This window comes from Squalius cephalus, assembly GCF_949319135.1.
Source record: "Squalius cephalus genome assembly, chromosome: 23".
NCBI lineage: Eukaryota > Metazoa > Chordata > Actinopteri > Cypriniformes > Leuciscidae > Squalius > Squalius cephalus.
In genome coordinates, this window is record NC_137144.1 from 21,297,595 (window position 1) to 21,313,564 (window position 15,970).

General features: G+C 35.1%; 2 protein-coding genes across 4 annotated transcripts; both read right to left on the reverse strand.

The window, feature by feature from the left end:
• Positions 1 to 1,948: 1,948 nt before the first annotated feature.
• LOC307151491 (major histocompatibility complex class I-related gene protein-like) lies at positions 1,949 to 7,844 on the reverse strand. The gene is made up of 6 exons (XM_079859567.1): positions 7,684 to 7,844; positions 5,389 to 5,565; positions 3,953 to 4,234; positions 3,514 to 3,792; positions 3,312 to 3,433; positions 1,949 to 3,070 (listed from the first exon to the last, which is right to left on the reverse strand). Exons 1-6 carry the CDS (start codon positions 7,751 to 7,753, stop codon positions 2,786 to 2,788), a joined length of 1,215 nt encoding a protein of 404 aa, XP_079715693.1. The 5' UTR covers positions 7,754 to 7,844; the 3' UTR covers positions 1,949 to 2,785.
• Positions 7,845 to 9,611: 1,767 nt separating this feature from the next.
• LOC307151771 (major histocompatibility complex class I-related gene protein-like) lies at positions 9,612 to 15,521 on the reverse strand. Of its 3 annotated transcripts, none has more exons than XM_079859918.1 (5): positions 15,342 to 15,521; positions 12,931 to 13,170; positions 11,612 to 11,893; positions 11,177 to 11,449; positions 9,612 to 11,096 (listed from the first exon to the last, which is right to left on the reverse strand). In XM_079859918.1, the coding sequence occupies exons 1-5, from the start codon at positions 15,409 to 15,411 to the stop codon at positions 10,966 to 10,968; spliced, it is 996 nt and encodes a 331-aa protein (XP_079716044.1). In that variant the 5' UTR covers positions 15,412 to 15,521; the 3' UTR covers positions 9,612 to 10,965. The 3 variants fall into 3 exon arrangements, with proteins under 3 accessions (XP_079716044.1, XP_079716046.1, XP_079716045.1); XM_079859920.1 differs by having other exon boundaries at positions 15,455 to 15,520; XM_079859919.1 differs by having other exon boundaries at positions 9,618 to 11,093.
• Between the last annotated feature and the right edge of the window lie 449 nt (positions 15,522 to 15,970).

The following is a 15,970-nucleotide window of genomic DNA, read 5'->3' on the forward strand; positions in this document are numbered from 1 at the left end:
CTTTCATTTGAAAGTCACGTGTCTAGTATCTGTAAAACCGCATTTTTTCATCTTAAAAATAAATCTACATTACGTCATATGCTCTCAATGAAAAATGCCGAACAATTAGTTCATGCGTTCATGACATCAAGGCTAGATGATTGTAATGCTCTACTGGGTGGTTGCCCTGCACGCTTAGTGAACAAACTACAGCTGGTCCAAAATGCAGCAGCGTGAGTTCTTACCAGAACCAGGAAGTATGACCATATTATCCCCGTTCTGTTAACACGGCATTGGCTCCCTATTAAACATCGTATAAATTTTAAAATATTGCTGATCACTTACAAAGCACTAAATGGTTTAGCTCTGTAGTACTTGAGCGAACTCTTAACGCATTATCCTTCACGTCTATTGCGATCTCAAAATTCCAGCCAGTTGATAATACCTAGAATATCAAAATCGACTGCTGGCGGTAGATCCTTTTCCTATTTAGCACCAAAACTTATACATTTTTTTATAAAAATTAATGTTATAAATTATATATTTCTTTAAAAAATTATATTATTTATAAAAATTATACATTTTTAAGGCCAGACAAATAGTTTATTGAGGGTTGATTTGTAAAGAAGGACTACATGCCTGCGCACATATATATTCAAACGCGCAGACCTTTGGACTGAACACGTACTGCGCATGTGCACAACGTCTGTGTTTTCGCGGGTTTGCGTTTTTGAGATTTGCGCAGAGATCATGGATAATCTTTTGCACCTTCGAACCTATTTCAGGGAGTGCATTCTCAAGACACCAAGCACTGTTTTGTGCGGATGGGCGGCCGGAGCACTTTAAGGGTTTTCCTGTTAGAACGGTGTTGTGTTAGCGGCCCCTAAGTTTATAACTAATGATCTTCGCAACGGAAGTGAATCAATCAAACAAAACTAACTTTAGCTAAACAATAACTTTATCCTAGAGCTGTTGTAAGGCCTAAACAATCTGTTACGGTAATTTCCTATGATCTCTGTAAAGCTGCTTTGAAACAATCCATATTGTTAAAAGCGCTATATAAATGATGGTGAATTGACCTGACTTGAAATGTTTTGAATTGAAATATTCACGTCTTAAATAATATATACTGAATATACAACCATGTTGAATTTCAGCCCATAAAAATGCAAGCCCTAAAGAGACAATGCATTAAATGCAAGCACGGTAATGCAATGCATATTTTTTTCAAGTAGGCCTAGTGCAATTCAACAAGCTTTTTTGTTTCAAAAACATTTGTCATTATTTTACTTCCATACTATAAACGTGCACATATACACACAATCACTTTATTTAGTTTTCATGTAAACACTATGTTCGGATTCATCATTCGGAATGAATTCAGTCCGACTGAAACAAAAGGTGTGCATGTAAACATAGGCAATGTGCCGGTGAGTGTAGCCTGTGAACATGAACAGCGCACAGACGCGAATAGCACAGGAATTTTAATAAGTGACGATCCTGCCTTCTGACCGAAACACCTGTCAGATAATGAACTTTGAGTTTGTGATTTTTTTCTTTTATTTGTGAATAAATTTGTCTTTTTTTTTTACATTGAGAAAATACAAAAGTTCCGGGTTACAGAAATTGTTACGCATTAATTGAAAGAGTAATCGCAAATATGGTTAATTAACTGTAAATAGTTTGTTTGTGAATTTAGGTTTTTTTATTTGTGAATTCAAATGTATTTAATTTTACATTGAGGAACTAAAAGTTCCAGGTTTCAAATAGTTTTAACATGCAGTTTATCTACAAATGTAGAAAAGAAAAAACAGAATAAAAAAAAAGTAGGCTATATATAGTAAAAGAGTGTTTTGAGTTCAAAGTTTGACTGTTGGGGCCCCATACCTGGAATCGATTAGGGCCACCAAATCACTAAGTCCGTCCCTGCTAGAAATAAATAGATAAAAAGGCACAAATAGGCAATATTTGATGTAAATGTTTTATTTACAAACAATCTGAACAACTATACCATCATTTTTTTATATAATATCTGTTAGCTAAACAAGTGAACACAGCAAAGACAACTGTATTCAGACCAAAGTCAATAGGGACTTTAAGCAACATCTGCTGATGGACAGGCGTTCTATTGCGCATGGGCGACTTTAACTTCTACTTCGTGACGTCCCCCTGTCACAGTCTATAACGGGAGAACAGCTGTTTTGCTGTGTCGTTAATACGTGACAGATTGGATAAGTAAATTTTATATTTTAAAAGCCAATCAGAGCGGTCAGACTGCATGGATTTCCATTTCCATTCCATTCGATTTTTTGCCGTTCACACTTGACACTGACTGAACGAGGCTTAAATGTCACTATACTTCTAAATGAGATAAACAACCAACCAACAAATCTTTTCTGAATTGGATACATGGTTTAAACTGAAACTGAACATCAAGTATGAAATGTAGGCAAACCGATTCTCAAATGTAATTTCCAATCCAAAGAAAACAAGATGAATATGTAAAATTACATAAATATGATTTAATATATACACAACTCCTGTGCATAGCAATATCCTGTGGTTCGTTCAATCATATTAAAAGATTTTAAAATATTGGTTAATAGCACTGAAATTATTTAGGTCAGTGGTTTATTGACATTGTATCAATGGAGAAAAATGTAAGTGTGTTATCTCCAGAAAACTAAAGTGCAGACATAGTATACTTTTGATAAAATAGACAAAGAATTAGACTGCACAAAAAGTATAAAGTGAATCAAGGTAAATTGTGCTACTTGTGTGAAAATGTGGCTCAGCGTACCTGAATTCATTTCACCCCACTAGACAACAATTTGTACAGTTGTACTACATTTACAGTTGTAATCTGTAATAGTCTATGTAAATAAGACATAGGTGGTATAAAAAAAAAAAAAGATTGTATCATATTGTTTGATACTGCTGATAGTTTAATACTGTCTTTTGACATCTTCAATATGGTACACAAGTGTACATTATACTTTAAAATGAAATAAAATGGAATGATAAAATAAACAATAAAATAAGACAATTTGAAAGACAGAAGATAGGCCTTAGCCAGAGCAAGAAAATCCTCCTGACACATATTAGACATTTTGGTTTTCATTAAACCAACAACAATAAATGCCAAGAACATTGAAGCATTGCAGTATTTTGAATTTGACTAACAATGCTATGTATTGCATCAAGAAATTTGTGTATCGTTACACCTCTACAACAGATGCACGTGACACAAAGATATTCCATTAAAGTTATTTTGTAAAAATTCAAATAGATCATATTTTCATATTTTAACATTAAGTTAGGCGTAGGACTACATCTAGTCTCTGTCTTCCCGTCTGCCTTCTAATCCAAACAACTGCCAAAATCACAGATATCGCACATACCAATAGCAGGACAGCAACAACAACTCCTATGTGACTTCTGGAAGGTTCATCTTCTAAAAGAGGAAGCATTTAGAATAAGATCAAAATGTAAAGATTTTATCTGATACTTTCTATTTCTGTAAAAGCTCATTACCTAACTCAATGATCAGTTTGTTGTCCAGACTGAGGTGTGTGGCAGAGCAGCTGTATTTGTGTTTGTCTGCACTGATCTCCAGACTCTTCCTCATCTGGTACGTCCCGTCACCATTGGGCAGCAGATCTCCTCCAGTGATCTCATGATCAGATACAGGCTGTCCATCTCTGAACAGGGTCAGGTTGATGTGACGAGGGTAAAATCCTGTTGCCAAACAACTCACACGAAACCCTCCAGAATCTGAGTTTGCTTTTTGTGTGAGTGTGATATTGGGCTTTTCTGTAGGAGAAGGAGGAAAAAAATAAACGAGAACGCCAGAGAACGTTTTACATGTATAAATACATGGGTTTATTTTTAATCCTGAAGATTTACTCTAAACAGTTACATTTGTTTTCATAAAACTAATGTAGGGAATTTAGATGTGCCCTTGAGTACGTACTTTTTCTGTTAATTTGATCTCTTCTCTTTTTGAGGTAATTCTTGAGAGTTGTTATACAAACTGGGTAAAAGATATTTGGTATTAAATCCTGCTTAAATTCTTTCAGGTCAGGTTTGATCAGTTCTTGTTTAATATTTACAGTCACAGTATAAGTAAATGTGTTGTTAATGTAACGGAGTTCATCTGTGGTGGAGCCTCTGGCAGCATCTGCAATAATCATCTTTCCAGGCTTGTCAGAGTCCAGCAGCTCACACACAACCAGTGTCTGATAAACATCAAGACCTGTGAGGGAAATGAGGGAGAATGGGAGATGGTCATGGATTGGCCTCCTTCATCTTACACTCTTTGTTTAGCAAACCATTTATAAGAAAAATTTAATTTGATTATTCTAAAAGTGTCATTGTAAATAACCACATGATATTTTACAACCTAAACTAACATTGCCTTGTAAAAAAGTTATAAACATCAAATGATCTGATTGTCACTGTTTCCCCTAAGTGTGTTGACTCTTATTTTGTAGTATTTCCCATTTTAGTTCCTGTTCCCCTAAGTTTCCTGTGCTAGTTTTGTAGTCCCTTTGCAGTTCCATGATCATTGGTACCTCTTGATTGTCTCCGCATCTTGTTATCTTGCCATTAGCCTTGTTACCTCGTCTGAATAGACCTGTGTTTGTCGGTCGTTATCTTAAGGGAAGCTCACACTACACAACTTTTGGCTGGATTTTGTTGTCCTAAACAGATTTTCAAGGTCTGCGGCTAAATCGGTGCTGGTTGTAGTCGCCGAGCTTGTTAAGTTTGAGCAGGTCGGCGACGTCTCAAGCATTCACAGATGCTGCAAAATTTTCAAACCTTTTTGATATTATCGCCATGTGATCTTGCAGGGTTGCCAGGCCAGCTTAACAAAATAGCCTAATTGCCAACCAAAAATAACCCAAAAGTAGCCCAATGACCATATCCCAAATATCTAAATATTCCATTCACATTATAACTCACCCATTCATACTTTACGGTCACTCTAGTCTAAATACAAAATGAAAGCCACTATATCGAAGCGATCATAAACACAGCTCAAAGGCTTTACCACATTACATTTTATTTTTCAGATAATGTTTTAAAAATATTAGACGCATATTAATATTTTTTATATTTTTAATAAAGAAACAATAATAGAAGACTTTGCAGAAATTATTATAAAGTTATACATTTAATTCTGATACCACAAATGATTTCACCTAAAAAACTAAAAATGTAAAATCAAACATTAAAAATATGCTCATCAAAAATATGTTTTTAAGCAATTGAATATGTACAGTATGAATAGCATTTTGTGCATTTTTAAATAGATTAATAGATATCATTGAGCCAGATACTTACTGTCATTTTGGTTTAACAGTGCGGCTCTTCTCAAAAAGGAGTTAAACATGTAGTCACTTATACCTTTTATGTAAACTGAATCAATCACATCATCCTCATTCGTCATGTTCCCTCTTGGAAAATATGTCTTTGAATTATAGTATCCAACTGTGATGTCATCCAAAGTTGTTGTGCTACTAAATTCAGGAAATTGTGTTTTTCCACAAATGTAAGTTGAAAGCAACCACAAAGAGTGAGAACCTGAAAAATAAATTGATTATTGGTGATTACAATGGATTATTGTTCATTATTGATTATTTGATTCTTGATTGATTGATTTCTACCATAGTATGCTATGATACTGTATACAATAAACTTTTAAGCTTCATCCTATTTATTTTGAATTTAAAACATAAGCCTTGGAATCTTGGCAATGGCAATGACTTATTCTTTCATTCAGAATGAAAATGATATGAGTATGGGGAGAGCGGGGCAAAACCTAGCACTTTTTGACTTTCTCAGTTTGTATAAATTCTTGTATTACAAATTTATTAAATGTTTAATTTAGGTTGCAACAGTAAAAGTTGAGTACATTGAAGTTAGCATTTTAAGGTTAGGTTAGGATAATGGTATCAACAGTTTCTGCCAGTCCTGTTTTTCTCTATTGTAAGTCTTTAATGGCTCTCGGAGCCCCTGACCCAGATGTTGAATGGTTAGGCTGATTGGATTAGCAATGACTGTTATGTTGATTCTCTCAGTCTGGGGCAGGCAGTCTAAACTTGCATACCTAATTTACACGCTTTGTTTAGAGTGTCTCCACCTCTCGGTAGGTGAGACTCTCACCCTTTTGTCTTGGATGGCTCTTGGAACTGGAGCCGATTGGCCACACCCTCAGTCTAGGGTGTGTTTTCTAAACATGCTTTATTCAGAGTCTCCGCCTCTATGTAATCCCTTCCCTCTTTGAATGTGTATAACTACCATGAATACTGTATTTAGATTAGACTTGAACTACAGACTCGGAAGAATAAATCTCTTCTGCTTATAAGATCCATCTCAAGTCTCCTGGTCTTGCTTTGATGAAGGAATAAAGTTTCCAACAAAATCCACTTGGGGTTCAGGTTTTTTTTTTTTAACAGATTAATTTCACACATGTTTAGTACAAATATGTGGTTTCGCTTCATTAATACAGACTAGTGTATACTTTTTTCTTTATTTTATGAAGGTAGAATGATGCCATAAAGAATCGCGTGTGCAGGGTAAGATCTGTGAAAGTGTACATAAGACAATATAAATTAAATTTGCATGCGAAAGAAGATTTGTGAAGGTGTAAATCGCCTTTCAAGCGTAAGAAAAAATATTTGCATCATTTTACTGTTATTCGTAAGTGTAATTAATGTATTGTGAAACTGCAGCTTCATGCTAGTGCAATTTTATTTACGCTTACAATCTTATGTACACTTTCATAAATCTTACCCTGCGCATGTGATTTTTTATGGCAAAATTTTACCTTCATAAATAAAGAAAAAAAGTATACACTGTATTAATGAAACAAGCTAATGAGTGAACAGTGACAACATGCCCATAGGGTACACTGTAACATATGACAGCTTAAGATGTTGTCTGATCTAATAAAAAAATATATATACTTGACAAACAAAACTATTTTGCAAATAAAATACAATTATTACAACTTTTGGAGTTTGACAATGAACTCATTGCAAACACAGATATACAACATAGTTCAAAATAGTGTGAGGAAAAGCAAAATAGATGAAGAAAAGCATTCAGAAAAACACAAAGCTGAACACAACACACCCCATCCACACACTGCTCTCATGGAACAAGAGACAAATAGACGGGCCAGAATGCTTTGCATTTCATGAAATAGTAATTTCTGAATATTGAACTCAACTCACAGTCTTTATTCGCAGTCGTCTCTTTCTCATGGTTTGCCAATAGAATTCATAAAAGTTATATGTTCATAACATCACTAACATCAAAGAATAGCATAGTTCTAATAGCGTGGCACATTGTAACAGAATGCCCCACCACCTCAACTAGTGATCTTTCTTGTTTTAGAAAAACTGAGATGAAAAAAATAACTTTAGTAAGAAATGTACTTGCTATTATTAAATATTTATTCTGCCATATCTTTTTTTTATGCCAACAAGTAAATGGGTCACACAACGTTTTGTCATGCTAGCATGGAAACCTTAAATCACCACATGTGTAACAACTAACCCTGTTTAGGTTGTGGCTCGCTCTAACCCCAACTCTCTATAAAGGTCGTTAATCTTCATTAATCTTGAATTTATTTGTTGAAAAAGATTTTTTTAGGTTTTAAAATCCTAATAATATTTAAAACTGTAAACAACTTACCATATGAAGCAGATGGAAGTGAAAGTGTGAGTGAAAAAACGACATACGATTGTGTCCATTTGCACTGCATGCTTTTAGTCTTCAAATATTTAGCAAAAAATTAGGCTACCTGCACAGGTACCAAGTTAGAACATGGCTGCGTCTTCTTCTTCTTCTTCTTCTTGTAGGATTCCGGCAGTGTAGACGCTGCTGAGCGTATTACTGCCCTCCACAGGTCAAAGCTTGAACTAAATTCTTACATACGGTCCTGTGTCATGCAAGAACTGCCTTGGAAATCAGTTTATGCTCATCAGTGTCCAAACAAAGATATAACAGAAAAAGCCTTAGCTCTAAGTCCTGTCAGTTCAACAAAGAATATTTATTTCTGCCCTATACTTTCTGCATTCTAGGAAAACTTGCCCTACGGTCTCAAGACTCCCACATTCACACAAGCCAGAAACATGCTTTCCTACAATGCCCAAAGAATAATTTAACCCACAGTGCCCATATGGCTGCGTCTCAGCCTATGTTTAGTTTTTTCATTAAAGGAGTGGTTGATTATGATTTCACTTTTTTAACTTAAGTTAGTGTGTAATGTTGCTGTTTGAGCATAAACAACATCTGCAAAGTCAGAATGCTCAAAGTTCAAAGTAAAGGGAGGTATTTTCTTTTAAAGAAATTGCTTTTTAAGGACTACAGCAAACGGCTGGTAGGGACTAACATTCCTCCCGGGTTAGTGACATCACTAACCCTAAAATGTACATAAACCCCGCCCCCAGGAACACGATTTATAGATTATCATGACAGAATATGCTAATCAAGAAGATAACTATAAGATGCATAAATTCATCAATTAACCATTCAGAAATGTTGTCAACATGTTGTCACTTCTTCTTGAGTCTCTCCATCTTTCTCTGACTCCGTTTTGAACATAAAAGGCTAAACGTTTTTGAAATTTTCAGGACACAAGCTGTTGTAGCTCCACCCTCTTTGCTGGGAGCAGCAGCTCATTTGAATTTAAAGGGACAGACGCAAAAAAAAGTGCATTTTTGCTCACCCTCAAAAAGTGACAATTTTAACATGCTATATAAGAATATCTGTGGGGTATTTTGAGATAAAACTTCACATACACACATCAGAGACTTATTTTACATCTTGTGAAAAGGGCTTTAAAGGGGTGGTATAATGCCCTTTTCACAAGATGTAAAATAAGTCTCTGATGTGTGTATGTGAAGTTTTATCTCAAAATACCCCACAGATATTCTTATATAGCATGTTAAAATTGTCACTTTTTGAATGACCCATCACACTAGCCTATACCATCACCCCTGTTCGTATAGGCTAGTGTGATGGGTCATTCATGCACGATCCGTTCATTGCATCTGTCACGTGACAAAGGAAAGACTCTGAAGTTAAAGTAATTATTTATGTGCCCTGTAAATGAGCTTTGCATGGCTGCATCATAATGATTTCTTAAAGGTCCCGTATTATGCCCCTTTTCACAAGATGTAAAATAAGTCTTTGATGTCTCCAGAGTGTGTATGTGAAGTTTCAGCTCAAAATACCCAACAGATCATTTTTTACAGCATGTTTAAATTGTCATTTTTTGGGGCTCAGAAAAACGCACTGTTTTAGTGTGTGCCCTTTAAATGCAAATGAGCTGCTGCTGCACGACACAGGGGGCGGAGCTTCATGAGCTCGCGCTCAGTCTCTCAGGACAATCTCATCTCACGGAATGATGATAATATCAGAAACTCTCAGTAACGGTGTTCATTTCGAGTCGGACAATAATGCCTACAGAGTCAGAGTGCTGTATAGAGATGAAACAGGTATAGTTTAGTAGTTTAATTATGGTTATTATAACGTATTTGTCATCTGCTTGTATGTATCCATTATTTATTAATAGCCTACAAGTCTGCTGTCTGAATGATGATCAAACATATACTGATGAGTTTAATAAAGTTTATTGTACATCACACAAAAGATGAAGCGTCAGTTTTACTTCAGAAAATCACCGTAAGAGCTGAGTAAACACAGTAAGTTATAAGAAGTGCGCAAGTACATAAACGAATTTCGGTAGAGATGAGGGAGCATTTCTGTGGGCGGAAGTTAGTCAAAAAACTGTTCTACTGACATCACTAAAGAAGGATGTAGAGAGGGATGTAGTCCAAACGGGCCGTTCGCTGTAGGCGACTTCTGTTAAATAAAATATCTCGCTTGGCATTGAACTTTGAGCTTTATAATTTTACAGATATTATTTATGCTCTAACAGCAACATTACACACTAACTAAAGTTTGAAACATGGGATCACGAAGAACGGGACCTTTAATTCAGAATATGACAAAGATTGCGTTGGTGGATGTGTTTGGGGATGTTTTGGCTGTTAAAAAGTATAATATTTAAAGACACTTAAATGAACGAAATGACACGAATAAAGATTCGTTTATTTTGATGAATGAGATCGAACAGTAAAATGATCCGAACTTCCTATGCGGGACTTCCGGTACAACCATCCGAATCAGGAGAGTCAGTAGTAAATTTGCAGATCATTTGGGATGTGTATTGGTTCATTATAGACTGCTTTACTCACAATGTTTATTTATTTTATTACAGAACAAAAAAAAAAAATAAACATGAAAGTATTTTAAAAGTAAAGAATTTGTCTTTTGTGTAATGTAGAAGATTTATCAATTAAACAATTAGAGCAGGTTGACTGTCAGATGTTTTACAGGAAATATGAGCCATTAACTACAGCAGTTGTTCTCAACTAAGGGGGCCGGGGCCTCTGAAAACTTCTAAGGGGGCCCCAATATGACTCAAAATAATTTAAAACAAGCATAAAAATTTGCCGAACATATTTTCACATTCATATACTCCAGAAAGATGAATATGAATTGGAGATACTCCAATGAAGCAATAAATCTAAAAATATGCCCATTAAAAAGACGGAAATGACATGAACTTCTGCACAATCTTACTTGATTTGATCGTAAATCGAAATATAGACTAGGTGACAACGTTCTAGATGCCGTGAAAGGAACAGCAGTGAGTGCAGACATTTGCAATGATATTTTAAAAACAATATGTATACAAATAATTGATTAACATGGTGTCTGAGGATATGGCTCTGTGTGAAACACATGTTAGTTTACTAAAATAATGCAAAATTAAATATTGCATTAGCTCAGATGGTGTAAAGAAATCTCAGATTATTATTCCTCCATTTGTGATGGTCTCCAATGAATAAAACAGAATATGTGATGGTTTGATCCTCATTCAAATGGATGGATATCTTCAGATTTCTATATAACATTATTACCTCTTGACCTTCTAATCCTTATGACTGCCACAATCACACATATCACACATATCACCAACATCAGGACACCAACAGCAACAGCAGCTTCTATGTGACGTCTGGAAGGTTCATCTTCTAAAAGAGGAAGCATTTAGAATAAGATTAAAATGTAAAGATTTTATCTGATACTTTCTATTCCTGTAAAAGCTCATTACCTAATTCAATGATCAGTTTGTTGTCCAGACTGAGGTGTGTGGCAGAGCAGCTGTATTTGTGTTTGTCTGCACTGATCTCCAGACTCTTCCTCATCTGGTACGTCCCGTCACCATTGGGCAGCAGATCTCCTCCAGTGATCTCATGATCAGATACAGGCTGTCCATCTCTGAACAGGGTCAGGTTGATGTGACGAGGGTAAAATCCTGTTGCCAAACAACTCACACGAGACCCTCCAGAGTTTGATTTTTGTGTGAGTGTGATATTGGGCTTTTCTGTAGGAGAAGGAGGAAAAAAATAAACAAGAGAACGCAAGAGAACGTTTTACATGTATAAATACATGGGTTTATTTTTAATCCTGAAGATTTACTCTAAACAGTTACATTTGTTTTCATAAAACAAATGTAGGGAATTTAGATGTGCCCTTGAGTACGTACTTTTTCTGTTAATTTGATCTCTTCTCTTTTTGAGGTAATTCTTGAGAGTTGTTATACAAACTGGGTAAAAGATATTTGGTATTAAATCCTGCTTAAATTCTTCCAGGTCAGGTTTGATCAGTTCTTGTTTAATATTTACAGTCACAGTATAAGTGAATGTGTTGTTAATGTAACGCAGTTCATCTGTGGTGGAGCCTCTGGCAGCATCTGCAATAATCATCTTTCCAGGCTTGTCGGAGTCCAGCAGCTCACACACAACCAGTGTCTGATAAACATCAAGACCTGTGAGGGAAATGAGGGAGAATGGGAGATTGTCATGGATTGGCCTCCTTCATCTTACACTCTTTGTTTAGCAAACCATTTATAAGAAAAATTTAATTTGATAACTCTAAAAGTGTCATTGTAAATAACCACATGATATTTTACAACCTAAACTAACATTGCCTTGTAAAAAAGTTATAAAAATCAAATTATCTGATCGTCACTGTTTCCCCAAAGTGTGTTGACTCTTATTTTGTAGTATTTCTCATTTTAGTTCCTGTTCCCCTAAGTTTCCTGTGCAAGTTTTGTGGTCCCTTTGCAGTTCCATGATCATTGGTACTCCTTGATTGTCTCCGCATCTTGTTATCTTGCCATTATCCTTGTTACCTTGTCTGAATAGATGTGTTTGTCGGTCGTTGTCTTAAGGGAAGCTCACACTACACAACTTCTGGCTGGATTTTGCTGTCCTAAACAGATTTTCAAGGTCTGTGACGTCTCAAGCATTCACAGATGCTGCAAAATTTTCAAACCTTTTTGATATTATCGCCATGTGATCTTGTAGCAGGGTTGCCAGGCCAGCTTAACAAAATAGCCTAATGGCCAATCAAAAATAACCCAAAAGTAACCCAATGACCATATCCCAAAAATCTAAATATTCCATTCACATCCCTTATAACTCACCCATTCATACTTTACGGTCACTCTAAATGCAAAATGAAAGCCACTATATCGAAGCGATCATAAACGCAACTCAAAGGCTTTACCACATTACATTTCATTTTTCAGACAATGTTTTAAAAATATTAGACGCATATTAATATATTTTTTTATTTTTAATAAAGAAACAATAATAGAAGACTTTGCAGAAATTATTATAAAGTTATTCTTTTAATTCTGATACCACAAATGATTTCACCTAAAAAACTAAAAATGTAAAATCAAACATTAAAAATATGCTCATCAAAAATATGTTTTTAAGCAATTGAATATGTACAGTATGAATAGCATTTTGTGCATTTTTAAATAGATTAATAGATGTCATTGAGCCAGATACTTACTGTCATTTTGGTTTAACAGTGCGGCTCTTCTCAAAAAGGAGTTATACATGTAGCCACTTATACCCTTTATGTAATCTGAATTCATCACATCATCCTCATTCGTCGTATTCCCTCTTGGAAAATATGTCTTTGAATCATAGTATCCAACTGTGATGTCATCCAAAGTTGTTGTGCTACTAAATTTAGGAAATTGTGTTTCTCCCTTAATGTAAGTTGAAAGCAACCACAAAGAGTGAGAACCTGAAAAACAAATTGATTATTGGTGATTACAATGGATTATTGTTTTTATTATTGATTATTTGATTCTTGATTGATTGATTTCTACCATAGTAGGCTATGAGACTGTATACAATAAACTTTTAAGCTTCATCTTATTTATTTTGAATTTAAAACATAAGCCTTGGAATCTTGGCAATGGCAATGACTTATTCTTTCATTCAGAATGAAAATGATATGAGTATGGGGAGAGCGGGGCAAAACCTAGCACTTTTTGACTTTCTCAGTTTGTATAAATTGTTGTATTACAAATTTATTAAATGTTTAATTTAGGTTGCAACAGTAAAAGTTAAGTACATTGAAGTTAGCATTTTAAGGTTAGATTAGGATAATGGTATCAACAGTTTCTGCCAGTCCTGTTTTTCTCTGTTGTAAGTCTTTAATGGCTCTCGGAGCCCCTGACCCAGATGTTGAATGGTTAGGCTGATTGGATTAGCAATGACTGTTATGTTGATTCTCTCAGTCTGGGGCAGGCAGTCTAAACTTGCATACCTAATTTACACGCTTTGTTTAGAGTGTCTCCACCTCTCGGTAGGTGAGACTCTCACCCTTTTGTCTTGGATGGCTCTTGGAACTGGAGCCGATTGGCCACACCCTCAGTCTAGGGTGTGTTTTCTAAACATGCTTTATTCAGAGTCTCCGCCTCTATGTAATCCCTTCCCTCTTTGAATGTGTATAACTACCATGAATACTGTATTTAGATTAGACTTGATGAACTACAGACTCGGAAGAATGAATCTCTTCTGCTTATAAGATCCATCTCAAGTCTCCTGGTCTTGCTTTGATGAAGGAATAAAGTTTCCAACAAAATCCACTTGGGGTTCAGGGTTATTTTTTTTTACACATTAATTTCACACATGTAGGCTATAGTACAAATATGTGGTCTCGCTTCATTAATACAGACTAGTGTATACTTTTTTCTTTATTTTATGAAGGTAGAATGATGCCATAAAGAATCGCATGTGCAGGGTAAGATCTGTGAAAGTGTACATAAGATAATATAAATTAAATTTGCATGCGCAAGAGAAGATTTGTGAAGGTGTAAATCGCCTTTCAAGCGTAAGAAAAAATATTTGCATCATTTTACTGTTATTCGTAAGTGTAATTAATGTATTGTGAAACTGCAGCTTCATGCTAATGCAATTTAATTTACGCTTACAATCTTATGTACACTTTCATAAATCTTATCCTGCGCATGCGATTTTTTATGGCAAAATTTTACCTTCATAAATAAAGAAAAAAAGTATACACTGTATTAATGAAACAAGCTAATGAGTGAACAGTGACAACATGCCCATAGGGTACACTGTAACATGAGGGGCACATTGTAACGACCATATGACAGCTTAAGATGTTGTCTGATCTAATAAAAAAAAATATATATATATATATATATATATATATATATATATATATAGGCTACACATATATATATATATATATATATATACAAACAGATATACATATACAAACAGATATACAACATAGTTCAAAACAATGTGAGCAAAAGCAAAATAGATGAAGAAAAGCATTCAGACATTCAGAAAAACACGAAGCTGAACACAACACACCCCATCCACACACCACTCTCATGGAACAAGAGACAAATAGATGGGCCAGAATGTTTTGCATTTCATGAAATAATAATTTCTGAATATTGAACTCAACTCACAGTCTTTATTCGCAGTCGTCTCTTTCTCATGGTTTGCCAATAGAATTCATAAAAGTTATATGTTTGTAACATCACTAACATCAAAGAATAGCATAGTTCTAATAGCGTGGCACATTGTAACAGAATGCCCCACCACCTCAACTAGTGATCTTTCTTGTTTTAGAAAAACTGAGATGAAAAAAATAACTTTAGTAAGAAATGTACTTGCTATTATTAAATATTTATTCTGCCATATCTTTTTTTTATGCCAACAAGTAAATGGGTCACACAACGTTTTGTCATGCTAGCATGGAAACCTTAAATCACCACATGTGTAACAACTAACCCTGTTTAGGTTGTGGCTCGCTCTAACCCCAACTCTCTATAAAGGTCATTAATCTTCATTAATCTTGAATTTATTTGATGAAAAAGATTTTTTTAGGTTTTAAAATTCTAATAATATTTAAAACCGTAAACAACTTACCATATGAAGCAGATGGAAGTGAAAGTGCGAGTAAAAAAACGACATACGATTGTGTCCATTTGCACTGCATGCTTTTAGTCTTCAAATATTTTTCAAATAAAAAATTAGGCTACCTGCACAGGTACCAAGTTAGAACATGGCTGCGTCTTCTTCTTCTTCTTCTTCTTCTTCTTCTTCTTCTTGGATTCCGGCAGTGTAGACGCTGCTGAGCATATTACTGCCCTCCACAGGTCAAAGCTTGAACTAAATTCTTGCATACAGTCCTGTGTCATGCAAGAACTGAAGAACTGCCTTGGAGATCAGTTTATGCTCATCAGTGTCCAAACAAAGATAAAACAAAAAAAAGCCTTAACTCTAAGTCCTGCCAGTTTAACAAAGAATATTTATTTCTGCCCTATACTTTCTGCATTCTAGGAAAACTTGCCCTTCTGTCTCAAGACTCCCACATTCACACAAGCCAGAAACATGCTTTCCTACAATGCACAAAGAATAATTTAACCCACAGTGCCCATATGGCTGCGTCTCAGCCTATGTTTAGTTTTTTCATTAAAGGGGTGATTGATTATGATTTCACTTTTTTAACTTAAGTTAGTGTGTAATGTTGCTGTTTGAGCATAAACAACATCTGC